Source organism: Neomonachus schauinslandi, chromosome 3 (assembly GCF_002201575.2).
Source record: "Neomonachus schauinslandi chromosome 3, ASM220157v2, whole genome shotgun sequence".
Classification (NCBI taxonomy): Eukaryota; Metazoa; Chordata; class Mammalia; order Carnivora; family Phocidae; genus Neomonachus; species Neomonachus schauinslandi.
Window position 1 is genome coordinate 127,576,755 of NC_058405.1, and position 16,671 is coordinate 127,593,425.

Below are 16,671 nucleotides of genomic sequence, written 5' to 3' on the forward strand. Positions count from 1 at the left end.
GAGAGATGATAAAAGTTTACAGATCTGTAGATGAAGATTGCATTTCAGTGGGATTCTTATTCTTGTTTTGCATTTAATTTAAAGAAAAAAACTGTTCTTATCAAGAATCTTTGAAAAGAGAACATGTATAGCTTCTTTCTCATAAGTTTATGGCAGTGGTTCTCAAAGTATGGCTCATAGACCAGTATCTTTAGCCTTACCTGGAAACCTGACGATTCTCAGGCCCCACCCCAAAACTGCTGAATCAGACTCTGCCAGTAATCTGTGTTTTCAACAAGCCCTCCAAGTGATTTTGGTACTCACTAAAGTTGCGAACTACTGGTTTATTGCAGAGCAAGGTTGAACCGGGTAAGCGTTTTTGTCTGTAAATGAGAAAACTATGTTGCTTTCTCTGTATAGGTGTCATTGGTTAGCTTGACTGCAAATGCCTTGGGTTACTCAGAACTTGGTGCCATCAAATCCCTCAGAACACTAAGAGCTCTGAGGCCACTGAGAGCCTTATCCCGGTTTGAAGGAATGAGGGTAAGACCGCATGCCTTAGAATTTGCTGGAATTATAATTGAGAATAGACTGACACTTTGTACCCCAGAAATGACAAATCCATGGAGAATTTATATCTTATACATTCATACTGACATAACCTATCAATCAGTATTTGTCAGACATTGTAAACTTGACACTGTTGGAGACACTCACAGAATAGAATGCCTAAGTGATAGCTTCTTATTAGAAACAATTAGATTGCTTGTAAGTAGATTTTTCACTCTGTGGGAAATCTCTATCATGTTGTGTAGACTTCTGATGTGAGTCAAGATTAGTTATGTTCATTCCATTTGTAAATGTGCGGGAAATTCCGCTGACTGTAATTTAAAACCCCAAAGAATTCCTCATCATTTTTTCATTGCTCCATGTGATGTGTTTGAGCCTTTTAAAATCTGAATCTGGCCCTTTAGCTTTCAAACAGGCTGAGGTGGCTAAAAAGTAGGTCAGCTGTGGAAATCCAATACTCATTTAGAAAGGTGGTACAAAGGAAGAAGGAGGAATTTGTGCTACCATTTGTCACCCCCTGCGGGGCACAAAACCTGAGACCAACACACCCTCAGCACAGAGGAAATGATGACATCCTATCTCTGTGGATTTTGCTATTCTAAAAGAAACTGTTAGAAAATGATGCTTTTTCTGATAATTTGAAAGTCTTTACTTGGGACTTTCTCTGAATGTTGCAATCATAAACAGAAGTGAATGATGTGTGTAGGTGTGTGTGTTTGTGTGTTGGTGTGCTCATGGTTGCATAGTAAAGAATTGGTAGCTGTTAAATTCTTTTCACTTTACCAATTTAAAATCACCGTTTTTGCAGTAGTTTTAATTTTAAAAGGGCAATTAAACTCTCAGTATTAGAATAATTTTCATATTTTCTATACCAAATTTATATAGATAAGGACCTAAATTGCCAGCCATTCCATACATCTGACTATCTTGGAAAACACATGTATTATGTCTTTGCTCTCCAGTTTTTTTTTTTTTTTTTTAAACTCTGTTAACCAGAATCTCCTCACATTTGCAGAGCATTTGTTGTAGTGAACTTAAAAATAAACTGTCAAGGGGCGCCTGGGTGGCTCAGCCGTTAAGCGTCTGCCTTCGGCTCAGGTCATGATCCCAGGGTCCTGGGATCGAGCCCCACATCGGGCTCCCTGCTCGACGGGGAGCCTGCTTCTCCCTCTCCCGCTCCCCCTGCTTGTGTTCCCTCGCTGTATCTCTCTTTGTCAAATAAATAAATAAAATCTTTAAAAAAAATAATAAAATAAACTGTCAAGTCTACAAGTACCTCTACATTATCAGAGAGTTGAAGTTCTCATAATAACACTATAATAAGTTCTTGAAAAGTTACTTTCATTTAAAAATACTTTAAAATATTATTCTTTACTGAATAGGCTCCAGGTGCCAATTTGCAGGTGAGTTGTGCCTTTTGCCAAGTACCCATCTGGTATGATTGGTTGTAAGATATCGTTACTCATATATTTATATATGTGTGTGTATGTATGTATGTATGTATGTACGTATGTGTGTGTGTATGTATGTATTTTTATGTATTTTTATCCCATAAGTGAGTGGAGGAAGATTAATGCATGTATTTCTTATATTTTACATCCTGCTCATTGATAGTCTATTGCTGAAGTACATTAGGTGCACTCGCACAGAACACGATTTTTAGCTAAATATTTCCTTGAGGGATAATTTTAAAAAGTGCTGAAAAATGTTTCCTGAAAGCCGTAGTTAATTGAGAAAGCTGCAAGTAACAAAGCCATTAAGTGAAAACCCTGGGCTCAAATTGCAATGCTTTAGGAGAATTTTCTTCTGAAAGGGATTCCCCAAAGGGGGATCAGAGAAATGAAATAACTTGCCCAAAGGCACACAGCTAATTTGTGATGTAAACTGGGACACAGAGCTCCTGACTTCCAAACCTTTTCCTCCTGTCACGTATTCAATTTCCATGCTTCGATCTCTTTTGCTCCGAAGTTGTAGCTGTAGGGTGACCCTAGACTACACTGCTTGGGACAGTCCTGGCTTATACTTGCTTTCTCAGAATAATTATTATCAGTGTTCCCTTTTGCCCTGGAAATTAACCCTCACGTGTTGTTCTCTTTCACTTTCAAATTTTGGATAGTAAATTTTATGGTTTGCAAATGTTCGGAAATTGTGATATTCACACGCTGACACTGTTGCTGTTGCCATGTCACTATTTGCATTTATAATCAGTTCCATTCTTTGATGAACATCTGCTCTGTGTATGTTCTTACCTCTTGAGAAAACATTCCACGACATAAAATAGATTTTATATCATTCTGAACTGTAATTGTAAAATTTTTTATTGGAGCTACCAGGTACTAGTTTCTGCCCAATATTTAGCTTTAGGAACAGGTATATTTTCTGTCACTTGACTGCTGTTCTTTTAATAGTGTTCAAAAACGGTTGTTGAGTTTTCACTTATTTTCCCTTCTCGTTTCTGCGCCAGGTTGTGGTCAATGCTCTTTTAGGAGCCATTCCATCCATAATGAATGTACTTCTGGTTTGTCTGATCTTTTGGCTAATATTCAGCATCATGGGAGTAAATCTCTTTGCTGGCAAGTTTTATCATTGTATTAACTACACCACTGGAGAAATGTTTGATGTAAGTGTGGTCAACAACTACAGCGAATGTAAAGCCCTCATAGAGAGCAATCAAACCGCCAGGTGGAAAAATGTGAAAGTAAACTTTGATAATGTAGGACTTGGATATCTTTCTCTGCTTCAAGTAGTAAGTAATCACTTTATTATTCTCTGTGATTTATTATTAAAATGAATCTGAAATCGTCTCTCTCAATATTTGCAAATACATACTTCCTCAAGCCCATCTGCCTAGATTCTTTCTAATCAGTGCTGAACTCTCTTTTCGGCGTCACGCTGGAAACTGGACTGCTCTACAAAGTTTATGGTCTTTCAGACTAGGCATTAGCTACCCCAGCACCAGTCCTTGCTTACTGAGATTTCTATGTAGTTCCCACTCTTTTATCCCATCCCTACTCTGAGCAAAATAGAGGACCTGGCCCTAGCGTGGTGTTGGAAAAGCGTGTGTGTGAAGGAGGAGGAGTGGTAGATTTCTCCTCAGCTAGCAGACAGTATCAAACCCTCATCAAACTTTCATCCATCCGATCTCCACCACCCCCTTAACCAAACTCCCACCTTTCATCTGTTGCACAGACACCTACTCTGATCCACACCTTTCCTGCCTGTTGTTTGAACTTCTTCTGTTAGGGAGATTGCGTTCCTGCAAACAAAAATCTTCTACCAAGTCTATGATGTCTGTTATAAATTCATAAAAATCCATTCAACTTCTTAACTGACCACTCTCTGAGATGATCCACCTGCATGATATCTAACGCTATATGAATGTAAAGGGGAAGGACAGATCCTGCGGCTCTAAGGAACTGAAAAAAATGTATAAAACTTGTTTCTAGGTGCGGTGTCTGCACAAAAACCACAAATATTTAAAAGAGTAAATTGCAGTTGAATATGTTTGTTTTCAGATTAGGCAACTACTTCATCTTATGGAATAATTGGCTTAAAATAGTATAATCAACGATATGGAGATTTTTCAAGAACAAATCATGATTAGTGATTGGCAATAATACCAAAAGAATAAGAATGGAAAGCATTAAGATCAAACAATGCAGCATATTTTTCAACTTGTGTGATGCTATTTTATCAAATTTCATGTTATATTCTTATAGGTATATCGATCTGATATACCTATAAAAGCATAAAATATGCTTTTATGATAGCATATTGTTATAATCGCTCATGATTTAATTATAGATTTATAGATGAATGTAAAGTTGAAGTATTTTCTATGCATCTATTACAAAACTTTGCCCAGATTTTAAACACTAACCCCAGACTTTTATATACCTGTTTTTGAATGATTGAATTGGTCAATCTGATACTTAATTTCTTTTCTAAAATTATCATTTGTGGGGGAAAAATTAAATGGTATGACTTTTTTTACAGGCCACATTTAAGGGATGGATGGATATCATGTATGCAGCTGTTGATTCACGAAATGTAAGTCTTTTTTAGAGGGAAGATTGTTTAATTTGATCCAGTGACTATTTCCACAGTGTTGTAATTTACTAATAAATAAAACAATGGGTCAATTTATAGAAAACATCTATATTACAAAAAAAATATTCAACCTTGCATTATTTCTTCCAAAATTTGATTTGAATGTTTTTCTCTACTCACTGTAAGTCTTCTAACACATCTTTTCTAGTATCTAGCGTGGCACCCAGCACTTAAAATTTTGTTGATTTTGCAAAATGAGACATTTTATTTTTGGCTCTGATAGTTCTGGACATTAGTGCATTAGAAGCCCTCAATCTGTACATGCACTTTCTTCATCTGTCACAGATTTCTTCCGTCTTTTTATCTTCCCTGGAATAGGAAGAATCTGGCTAATGGTGGAAAAAAACAAACAGAAAACTTTACAGTGTTTCTCTCTGGGAAGTGAGATTTTGTGATAGAAGGAAGGGGCCTTCACAATCTGCCTTAGACACCTCAGCACTTTTGAAAATTTTGTACAGTTTTCATTAATTTTTCACTATTTAACAATGGGGGAGGAAATCACATTTAAAAAAAAGAGATTGGCTTCTGGTATATTGTCAGAGCATAGTAATTAAATTCGAAATGTTATTTTCCTAGCACCAATAACTAGGTGGTAACTGAGAAAGAATTCCTGAGTTGCTGGGGGTTTTTTTTACCTTATTAAAAAAAAAAGAGAGAGCAAGCATGAGAACTTGCATTGTATCTCTGTGAGTACTATCAGGAATCCCAGTCATGTGCTTTTTTGAATAATACTAATAACTTACTACTTATTACTACTCACTCTGCTAAGGGCTTTCTTACACAATCCCATTTAATCTTAAATAACAACGTTATTGTGTGGTTGATAATTAACTCCATTTCACTATTGAAGCAAAGAGGCTCAATGCGTTAAGTGGTAGGCCATGTTTTTGAACTCTGACCACAAACAATGGGCTCATAACCACTTTCTTCTACAGTAGTTTCCTACCTGCTTTGAATAATTCATTTAGAGTTCTCTCTACCTTCCTTAGCAGCAGCCTGATACGCAACTTTCTTTTGGTTTCTTCCTTAGTAACTTAGCGGACAGTAGCTACATAACTCCTCAGCGTTCAAGCATTTTACAAATGATGAAATCCAAGTGGACACTAAAATTATGAAAAGTTGCTCGCTCTTAATCTCAGTAGTTATCAGAGAAATGCAAATTTAAACCACAACATGGCGTTAACTATACATTTACCTCACTGGCAATATTAAAAAGTATGACAATACCAAGTATTGTCAAAGATAAAGAGCAATAATAACTCTTATGCAGTGCTGACGGGACAAAACGGATAAATATTTCTTTTAAAAAGTTGGGCATTATCACATTATTCAATAAAATTCAAGATATTCTTTAACCTTGCAGTTTCATTTTTAGCAATGTATCCTACAGAAGCTTGTGCGCAGGCATAGCAGAATCTCAGCATGAGAAGGAACATAACTTTTTGAACTGGCAAAAAACTGGAAACAACTCAAAAGTAGTAGAACTGGACAAATGATTGAATGTTATACAATGATGAAATGATATATGAATACAGCATACATAGCAATGTGGATGAATATAAAAATATAACAGTTATAAGTATCCACTAGACAAAATATAGACAAAACTAATCTTACTGTTCAAGAATGCATACTTAAGTGTTAACTGTAAAGAAAAAGCGAGGAAAGAATTACCATAAAAGTCAGCATAATGATCACCTCTAGCAGGGATTATAGAGTTTATATTTGGGAAGGATGCAGCAAGGGTTTCTGAGTTCCTGGCAATGTCCTGCACCGTGAGATTCACTTTATAACAATTTATTACTACATTTTACACTTATGTGCTGTGCACTTTTCTGTATGTATTGTATTCCATTTTAAAATGTTTAAAAATATCATTTTATATCACTGTTCACTGTATACACATATAAATGAAATAAAAGTCTCATCAAAGAATAGGTACTTTTACAATATTTCTAACATTTTCCATTTTACTCTTATTTCATTAGAAAAACATATCATGTTTGGCCTTTACCCTCTAAATTGATTTCATGACACAATGGGTCATTACCTGTATCCATTACCACCTGTGACTGGTTAACTGAATTGGTTAGAACAATACCCTTTGAGACCTGAGCTATAGATTACAGCCAAAGCTCACACCAACTGTCACTCTTTTTTTGACCAAAAGTGTACTGGGCAAGACAAGGCATCATTGTTACAGCAACTGTGCCTAAAGCCTACTAAGTAGGATGAATCTATAGAATCATTTTCAGAAGGGCATGATCCTACAGATGTACCCATATCCACACATACAATAATAATTCTAGCCTATGAAAAGAAATGTGTAATAGAAATCAAACCTTTACACTCAGCTATTATAATAGGCCAGGCACTATTTCTTTAAGCACTTTTCATATATTAATATATTTAACCTTCTCAACCACCCTATGAGGTTAAGGTTCTATTATTTCCATTTTACAGTTGAAAAAAACCAAATCAAAGAGACTAAATCTTAAAGATTTTAACATGAAATAGGTGAAACTCAAACATCTCTTCTGCAGGAAGGGGAAATCCTCACTTTGCATGCCCTGTTGGAGGACTTCGCCTATAAGGGAAAGTGCATTCATAATCTAGAAATTTATTGGGTGAAATTAATTTTAATTATCTAGACTTTTCTATTAATTGTTTCACTTTGTCAAGTCAGTGAGTGGTCTTGCAGGACTCTTCAATAAGCAGGTTAGATTTGATGTTTCATAAAATCTGTTTAATGTTTGATCTTTTTTTTCCCCATTCCCAGCAGTTGAGATATGCTTTGAGAATTGAAAATTAGCTGATGTCTTTTTTATAAAACAAGTAGTAGTTCTAATAGTTGTCATTACTTAATATTTTGTAGGTAGAATTACAACCCAAGTATGAAGACAATCTGTACATGTACCTTTATTTTGTCATCTTTATTATTTTTGGTTCGTTCTTTACCCTGAATCTATTCATTGGTGTCATCATAGATAACTTCAACCAACAGAAAAAGAAGATAAGTATACTAAAACTTCATCTTTATTCTAAAATGTTGACTAAACATCTCACACTGGTTCTTTTTGGCTCTAAAATGTAATCAGCTATATAAAATTCTGAAATTGTTTTGAGATATTTAATCAATTGTAAGTTTTTAAGTAATTGTTAATTCAGATAGCATGTTTTGATATTTTCAGGATAGAAATATGACTGATTAATACAGAATAATTTATAGATTGAATCCATGCATCTATCTCTGTAAATACAAAGATTGGCAACATTAGATAGCACTTGGAAGCCAATTTTCACACAACTAATGAGATGGGTTTTATAGCTAGCAAAGAACATGATTTTAACAAATTTTGTTTTTATCTCTTTACTTTGGAGGTCAAGACATTTTTATGACAGAAGAGCAGAAGAAATACTACAATGCAATGAAAAAACTGGGCTCAAAGAAACCACAAAAACCCATACCTCGACCTGCTGTAAGAATAACATGCTTTCATTCCCAGCAAGATCTATGTTGTTTATCACTTGCACAGTCCAGATTGCCAGATACTAGTATTTTTATGAATTTGCAGAACAAAATTTTTATCTTAGCCTAAGTATATGTGTTTTATATGTATATCATATGCACAAAATATATAATATAGGTATTATAAATAAACAGAAAATATATGTAAGTAAAAAATTTCAGACTTATATGCCAATAGTATTACATAGGATTGATGTCATTGAGGAGCTTCTAATAATGTAGAGAAGAAAACATATGCATACATACATTGTGTGGAAATATTGAATGTTCACAGAGTGCAATGAAGACCAATTGGATACAATCTCAGGTATTGGTACATCTCAGATATGCCCCATTTTCTGCCCAGCTCTGGTGATTAAGTGGAATCATTAATGAAACAAGTGACAGGTTTTGTTTTCTTTTGGTTTTAAAAACATTTCATATTTTCCCCTAGCATCTTGCTTCTAAATCTGATAACATCATTCTCTTCATGAATTTTTATGGAGATTCCAATTGTATATTTGCCAATAGCTGCTTGGTTGCTGCAGAAAATTGTTGTCAGGAGGTAAAGAGCCCTTTAAGAGAAGGGTGGTGCTTGTGTGAAGGCCCTGAGGTAGGAAGGCCAGTGAGGTTGGAGTACAGAGAGTGAGGGCTCATTGGGATGTGTTGAGAATGAAGAGGTTAGGTTGGGCCAAATTTTTCTGAGCTTTGTAGGCCATGTTCAGAAGTTGTCTTTATTCTTAGAGCAATGGGAAACCATTGAAGGGAACCTGGTCATTTTCAGTTTTGTAAAGATCACTCAACTGGTATTGATAGGGGCAATGTGTATGCTTTGTAGACTTATTTTGGCGCTGTTTCAGAGATGAGAGGTAGCCTGAACCACAGTGGTGTGGAGATGAATAAAAGTGGATGGATTTGTGAGCTGTCACTGGAGTGAAATTAAAAAGTTTGTCTATTAATTGAATATGGGAGACAAAGAAGGACCCAACAAAGAGAACCTACAAGTTTCTGCCATACACACTGGATGACTAGTGTCATGCAGGATATGAAGAAGGGACATGCATGGAGAAAAAAATTGGAGATGCTAGCTTGCAGAATCTGGCAATCAAAAGGAGATGGGGGAAGAATGAATATTTAGAAGTAGTAAAATAAAGTTTCTTAAGATTTGGAGAGAGGTTTAGGTTTGAAGCAAAGCAAGAGTTCTGGAGAAGAAGAGTGTGAAGAGAAGGAATATAGAATAAAGTCACACATAAGATGTGGCTCAAGAATAGAATGGTCTAGGTTAGATTTAGAAGTAAGAGGGACTGGGGCGCCTGGGTGGCTCAGTCGTTAAGCATCTGCCTTCGGCTCAGGTCATGATCCCAGAGTCCTGGGATCGAGCCCCGCATCGGGCTCCCCACTCTGCAGGAAGCCTGCTTCTCCCTCTCCCACTCCCCCTGCTTGTGTTCTCTCTCTCACTGTCTCTCTCTGTCAAATAAATAAATAAAATCTTTAAAAAAAAAAAAAAGAAGAGGGACTGAGTCCTCTGATGAATATGGAGTAATATATAAAAAGATATTTGTGAAAAGTCAAGATAATATGAAATGCAAAAGGAAGTAGAAGAGTTTCCTTACACTGATTTTGATGCTCTCAAAAAAGAATAGAGGGCAAAAGAATAGAATATTTTTGAGAAGTTTGGAACTATCCTGGAGCAAGTGAGGGATAATAAAGGATTCCTCATCATCGTCAAGGGACAAGATGAAGTGAGAGAACATAAATCTTTGGTGAACAAGACTGCCAGGGTTACGTAGCTTCCTCCAGCATATACTACATCCTGGGATTTAAATTGGAGATAGCGATTAGTGACTGGGGATTGGAGTTGTACATCAAAGTGACCCATTGGAAAACTACACAGGCGGAAAATCTAAGGAGCTTTTTATTGATAAAAAGCTTCTGATTTTAAGCAGTTTTGAACCTACTACACTCTAGGTGCTATATCTATGAGAAAATGACACTGCTCTGTCCTGGCAGAGCCTCCAAATGACTAGAAGAAAAAATTAAAATCAAATAAGAGCAAACCATTTGCAATACAGTGTCATCAGTTTTATGACAAATGTAAACATAAAGTTTTCTGAGGACACAGAGTGCTTAAAACTTAAAATTGAATTCAAAGTCACCAGAGAAGGAGTCAGAGAAGTCTGTTTTAGTACAAGGAGACAAGATAAAATGATACAGTAGAATTCTGCAAATTTTATCAGAAGGGTAGAAATAAAAGAAACATAGCCAGACTTGGAAAGGTAAGCTACAGTAAATAAGAACTAAGAAGGAAAGGTTTGGAACTGGAATTAGACACATTTATCAAGTTGAAGGAGGCTCTTGAAGGACAGACCCAGCTGAAGCAATAGAAGTCCAGTCCAGCAAGCCAGATATCTACTCAGAGAAAGAAAAATACAACAGACAGGTGGTGTTTGATGTCCAAGAATTTCCATAGGGAGTAACGGATGTCTCTCAACTGGGAGAGATCAGAACACTAGTACAGAGAATCCAGATGGATAAACATGTCAGGATCTGGGAAAGTAGCCTGTGAAGTGTATAGGTAACAGACCATCAGTGTTTCTAGTTAAAAAAGTAGAGGACAGCCTCGTGGAAGTTAAGTCAAGGCTTGAGCCCTAGAAAGCCTGAAATACCAAGCAGGTATTCGGTATCATACAGGTAAATGGTACAAAACAGGGTCCAAACTAGCAGAACTGGTAAGGTGGAGGACTTAATTTCATAAACAAGACATAAAGCCAGTTAGTGCTTGGCAATAAGGTCCAAACTGAATAGGGCAAAGCCTGAACATCTGACTGTGGCCTATAACTTTAAAAGATTATTATATTCTTACAGAAGAGTTACCCACATTTAATTTCACCAAGCTTTTCTTTATTGCAAAATCTGGCATAACCATAGATCAGTAATCAAAGCTAAGGCATTAACCTTGGTACAATACCATTTAAATAAAATACAGAACTTAATTGGATTTCACCAGGTGTTCCACATATATCTTTTTTCTTGGACATAATTTTTTAAAACATCTTCCCAGATGAAACTTAAGATGCTCTGGCTTTGGGGAAAGACGATAAAAGCAGAAACTAGAAAAAAATAAACATGAGAGAAAAAGCCGGAGAAGTATTTATTAGTTCTTTGAAGTTTACTTTGATACGCACCTCCAATACAGGGGATAACGAAGATTTGTTATAGTAGCAAATATTGGCTGACTGTCTGTCGTACACATGATGATGTTATGGGCACTGAGAATACAATAAGTGGTTCTTAAAGTCAGTTTATAAAATCTGATATCATGAACAGTGTAACTAAAATACATTTGAAAAAATTTGCATATGCCAATATACAAAATGTTCTTCCAAGTATTAAATAAACATGGTGTGTTTTTATAAAAGCTACATTTTCATATTGCTGTGTTAAAAGCAGATAAGTCAAATTTGATTTTTTTTTATGTTCCTAAGTGAATTTTACATATTTCTTGTTCCAGAACAAATTCCAAGGAATGGTCTTTGATTTTGTAACCAAACAAGTCTTTGATATCAGCATCATGATCCTCATCTGCCTCAACATGGTCACCATGATGGTGGAAACTGATGACCAGAGTCAGGAGATGACAAACATTCTGTACTGGATTAATCTGGTGTTTATTGTTCTGTTCACTGGAGAGTGTGTGCTGAAACTTATCTCTCTTCGTTATTACTATTTCACCATTGGATGGAATATTTTTGATTTTGTGGTGGTCATTCTCTCTATCGTAGGTAAGAAGAGATGTTTTACTCAGTTAAGGAAGTTAGTAGTAAAAATTTGTTTAAAACTTTGGAAGTGTTTCTTACTAATCTTTCTCATTCATCCCAAAATTTCAGATAAAAGCCTAATAGTCCATTCTTCAGTTTGTCATTTCTCTTGTTGCATGCTGTGCATGAAATGATGTATAAAAAAAAAAGATTTTATATTTTTCAGCTTTCATTTATCATCTTGTCTCATTTCAGAAGACAATAACTGCAATTTGTCATAACACTCCTATAGTCACTCAGACTCCTGTGGTATAGACAAGTACTGCTTTGAATAAATAATTCACACACACACATACACACAAAAATTATTAGAAGTAATCAAATAGTCCAGAAATAAGCTATTGATAATTGGAATAGTTTGCGTGTGTGTTTACATATATTCACACATAAATAAGCTTCATCCTACCTTTGGATTCAGATAGTTCCTATGGTTTGTAATATTCTTTCTCCAGAAGTAGCCATTTTGTTCAAAAAACTAAAACAGACTCATTTTCATTAATACATATCAAGTGGTTAGGTATAGGGCATTAAATGAGGTGCTGGCAGTAAATATTAGAGATTTAAGACAAGGTTCTGCCTATTTGAGAAAAGAAAACATACATAGAGGGAAAAAAATAGTATTCCACTATTTATACTGCTTTCTGTGGTGGACTGGAACACTGAAACAATATGCCACTCTGATCCTCACAACAGCGCTATGAGGTGGTCATATAGTGATTAAAGGATGAGACTCTGGAGTCATACAGATCTGGCCTGGAGCTTCCCTATTTTCACTACTTACCAGCTCAGTGACCAATGGCAAGTTACTTCCAATTCCTGGCTTTCCAGGGAATATTTCTGTAAAGCGTTACTGTGAGAATTAAATGAAATTATGTAAGTAGATGCACTTAGTAGCATGCCTAGAACAAAGAAAAGGCTCAGAAAGTACTAAGTTTAACAAAAACAACAACAACAAAAGTAGATACTATCACCATTTAGTGATGTGGAAAAAAAGAGATAGGATTCAGTCACAAGTATGTCTGTCTCCAAAGCCTGGATTCTCTCCTGTCCATCATTCTTGCCACCTTCCAAATAAAATGGATCATAACCATCTCAGGATAAGAACTCCCATATTCCAGTCGAAAAATCACAAGCCTTGTCCATTAGTTCTTATGCCAATACCAGAACTGGTACTTTTTTTTTTTAAGATTTTATTTATTTATTTATTATATACTTTATATATTATTATATATAATTTATATATTATTTATTTATATATTTATAAATTATTTATATAATAATTTATATATTATTTATTTATTTATTATTGACAGAGAGAGACACAGAGAGAGCGGGAACACAAGCAGGGGGGAGTAGGAGAAGGAGAAGCAGGCTTCCTGCTGAGCAGGGAGCCCAATGTGGGGTTCGATCCCAGGACCCTGGGATCAGGACCTGAGCCGAAGGCAGACACTTAACAACTGAACCACCCAGGCGCCCCAGAACTGGTATTTTAGAACTACAAATCCACTCCTTTGGTTGGCCGCCATATACTTTGTGACATCTTTAGGCCTTCAGTGGTTCAATCTTTCAATAGATGCTTTTCTTGAACTAGGAAAAATGACCATTGAAACCTCAGTTAGCATAAAAGGGTTAATGTTATAACACCAAACATCAGTTTCATTTTGCTAAACAAATACTGCAGATTGTGTGTGTATGTGTGTATGTATACCTAATTCTTACGTCCACATTTTGTAAAACTAGTGATTATCTAATCCATGTAAATTTGCATTCACTGCTATTAAATATAACACTCTTTCTTGTTTTTGTTTCTTGATTTTCCACAGGTATGTTTCTGGCTGAGCTGATAGAAAAATACTTTGTGTCCCCTACCCTGTTCCGAGTGATCCGGCTCGCCAGGATTGGTCGAATCTTGCGTCTGATCAAAGGGGCCAAGGGGATCCGCACGCTGCTCTTTGCTCTGATGATGTCCCTTCCTGCCTTGTTTAACATCGGCCTCCTGCTCTTCCTGGTCATGTTCATCTACGCCATCTTTGGAATGTCCAACTTTGCCTATGTCAAGAGGGAAGTTGGAATTGATGACATGTTCAACTTTGAGACCTTTGGCAACAGCATGATCTGCCTGTTCCAAATTACCACCTCTGCTGGCTGGGACGGATTGCTAGCACCTATTCTTAATAGTGGACCTCCAGACTGTGACCCTGAAAAAGATCACCCTGGAAGCTCAGTTAAGGGAGACTGCGGGAACCCATCTGTCGGGATTTTCTTTTTTGTCAGTTACATCATCATATCATTTCTGGTTGTGGTGAACATGTACATCGCTGTCATCCTGGAGAACTTCAGTGTTGCTACTGAAGAAAGTGCAGAGCCCCTGAGTGAGGATGACTTTGAGATGTTCTACGAGGTTTGGGAGAAGTTTGATCCCGATGCCACCCAGTTTATAGAGTTCGCCAAGCTCTCTGATTTTGCAGCTGCCCTGGATCCTCCTCTTCTCATAGCCAAACCAAACAAAGTCCAGCTCATCGCCATGGACCTGCCCATGGTGAGTGGGGACCGGATCCACTGCCTCGACATTTTATTTGCTTTTACAAAGCGTGTTTTGGGTGAGAGTGGCGAGATGGATGCCCTTCGAATACAGATGGAGGAGCGATTCATGGCATCGAACCCCTCCAAAGTCTCCTATGAGCCCATCACAAGCACTCTGAAGCGCAAACAAGAGGAGGTGTCTGCTATTGTTATCCAGAGGGCTTATAGACGCTACCTCTTGAAGCAAAAAGTTAAAAAGGTTTCGTGTATCTATAAGAAAGACAAAGGCAAAGAAGGTGATGGAACACCTATCAAAGAAGATATCCTCATTGACAAACTAAATGAGAATTCAACTCCAGAGAAAACCGACATGACGCCTTCCACCACCTCTCCACCTTCCTATGACAGTGTGACCAAACCGGAAAAAGAAAAATTTGAAAAAGACAAATCAGAAAAGGAAGACAAAGGGAAAGATATCAGGGAAAGTAAAAAGTAAAAAGGAACAAAGAATATTCCATTTTGTGATCAATTGTTTACAGCCTGTGATGGTGATGTATTGGTGTCAACAGGACTCCCACAGGAGGTCTATGCCAAACTGACTGTTTTTACAAATGTATACTTAAGGTCAGTGCCTATAACAAGACAGAGACCTCTGGTCAGCAAACTGGGACTCAATAAACCAGGAAAACAGCATTGACAGGAGGTTTCTGTTTTCACAACCAGCTGACACTGCTGAAGAGCAGAGATGTAATGGCTACTCAGACTATAGGAACCACTTTAAAGGGGGGAGGGAAGTTAAATTTTTATGTAAATTCAACACGTGACACTTGATGATAGTAATTGTCACCACTGTTTATGATTTAACTGCCACACCTGCCATATTTTTACAAAATGTATGCTGTGAATTTATCACCTTTTTTTTTAATTCACAGGTTGTTTACTATTATATGTGACTATTTTTGTAAATGGGTTTATGTTTGGGGAGAGGGATTAAAGGTAGGGAATTCTGCATTTCTCTATTGTATAACTGGATATATTTTAAATGAAGGCATGCTGCACTTCTCATTCACACATAAAAAAAAAATCACATCACAAAAGGAAAGAGTTTACTTCTTGTTTCAGGATGTTTTTAGATTTTTGAGGTGCTTAAATAGCTATTCATGTTTTTAAGGTATCTCATCCAGAAAAATTTTAATGTGCCTGTAAATGTTCCATAGAATTCACAAGTGTTGAAGAATTGTTTTATTTTTACATAATCCATTATATGTACATGTATATATGTATATATGTATATGTGCGTGTATATACATATATATGTATACACACAGAGAGACACACACACCATTACGTAGTCATTCAGAGTCCTGGCAGCATGACTATACCGTTTTTGATAAGTGTCCTTTGGCATAAACTAAAAATATCCTATCAATCCTTTTAAGAACCTGAATTGACCAAAAAGCACCCCCCCCACCACTTTATAAAGTTGATTCTGCTTTTTTCCTGCAGTATTGTTTAGCCATCTTCTGCTCTTGGTGAGGTTGACATAGTACATGTCAATTTAAACAATAAAAGTCCGCTTTGTAAATAGTAATTTTACCCAGTGGTGCATGTTTGAGCAAACAAAAATGATGACTTAAGCACAGTATTTATTGCATCAAATATGTACCACAGTAAGTATAGTTTGCCAGCTTTCAACAGGTAATATGATGTAATTGGTTCCATTATAGTTTGAAGCTGTCACTGCTGCATGTTTATCTTGCGTATGCTGCTGTATCTTATTCCTTCCACTGTTCAGAAGTCTAATATGGGAAGCCATATGTCAGTGGTAAATTGAAGCAAACTGTTCGACCAAGACCTCATTCTTCATGTCATTAAGCAATAGGTTGCAGCAAACAATGAAGAGCTTCTTGCTTTTTATTCTTCCAATCTTAATTGAACACTCTATGGTGAAAAGCCCAACTGTACGAACATGTTGCAAGCTGCTTAAATCTGTTGAAACTATATGGTTAGAGTTTTCTAAGAAAATATAAATACTGTACAAAGTTCATTTTATTTTATTTTTCAGCCTTTTGTACATAAAATGAGAAATTAAAAGTATCTTCAGGTTGATGTCACAGTCACTATTGTTAGTTTCTGTTCCTAGCACTTTTAAATTGCAGCACT

The 16,671-nt window shown here is 36.3% G+C and overlaps 1 protein-coding gene across 8 annotated transcripts in view; it reads left to right on the forward strand.

Moving 5' to 3' along the window:
* LOC110592182 (sodium channel protein type 2 subunit alpha) overlaps window positions 1-15,004 on the forward strand; it is an 82,644-nt gene extending 67,640 nt beyond the window's left edge. For 5 of the 8 annotated variants that reach the window (XM_021703133.1, XM_044913665.1, XM_044913667.1 and 2 more), the window contains 7 exons: window positions 400-522; window positions 3,014-3,295; window positions 4,546-4,599; window positions 7,535-7,672; window positions 8,034-8,138; window positions 11,679-11,949; window positions 13,809-15,004. In XM_021703133.1, the coding sequence (XP_021558808.1) occupies window positions 400-522; window positions 3,014-3,295; window positions 4,546-4,599; window positions 7,535-7,672; window positions 8,034-8,138; window positions 11,679-11,949; window positions 13,809-15,004 (2,169 nt within the window). Of the gene's footprint in view, window positions 1-399; window positions 523-3,013; window positions 3,296-4,545; window positions 4,604-7,534; window positions 7,673-8,033; window positions 8,139-11,678; window positions 11,950-13,808 lie in introns of all 8 variants that reach the window. The other 3 variants (XM_021703136.1, XM_021703135.1, XM_021703138.1) reach the window with 1 other exon arrangement.
* The last annotated feature ends 1,667 nt before the right edge of the window (window positions 15,005-16,671 follow it).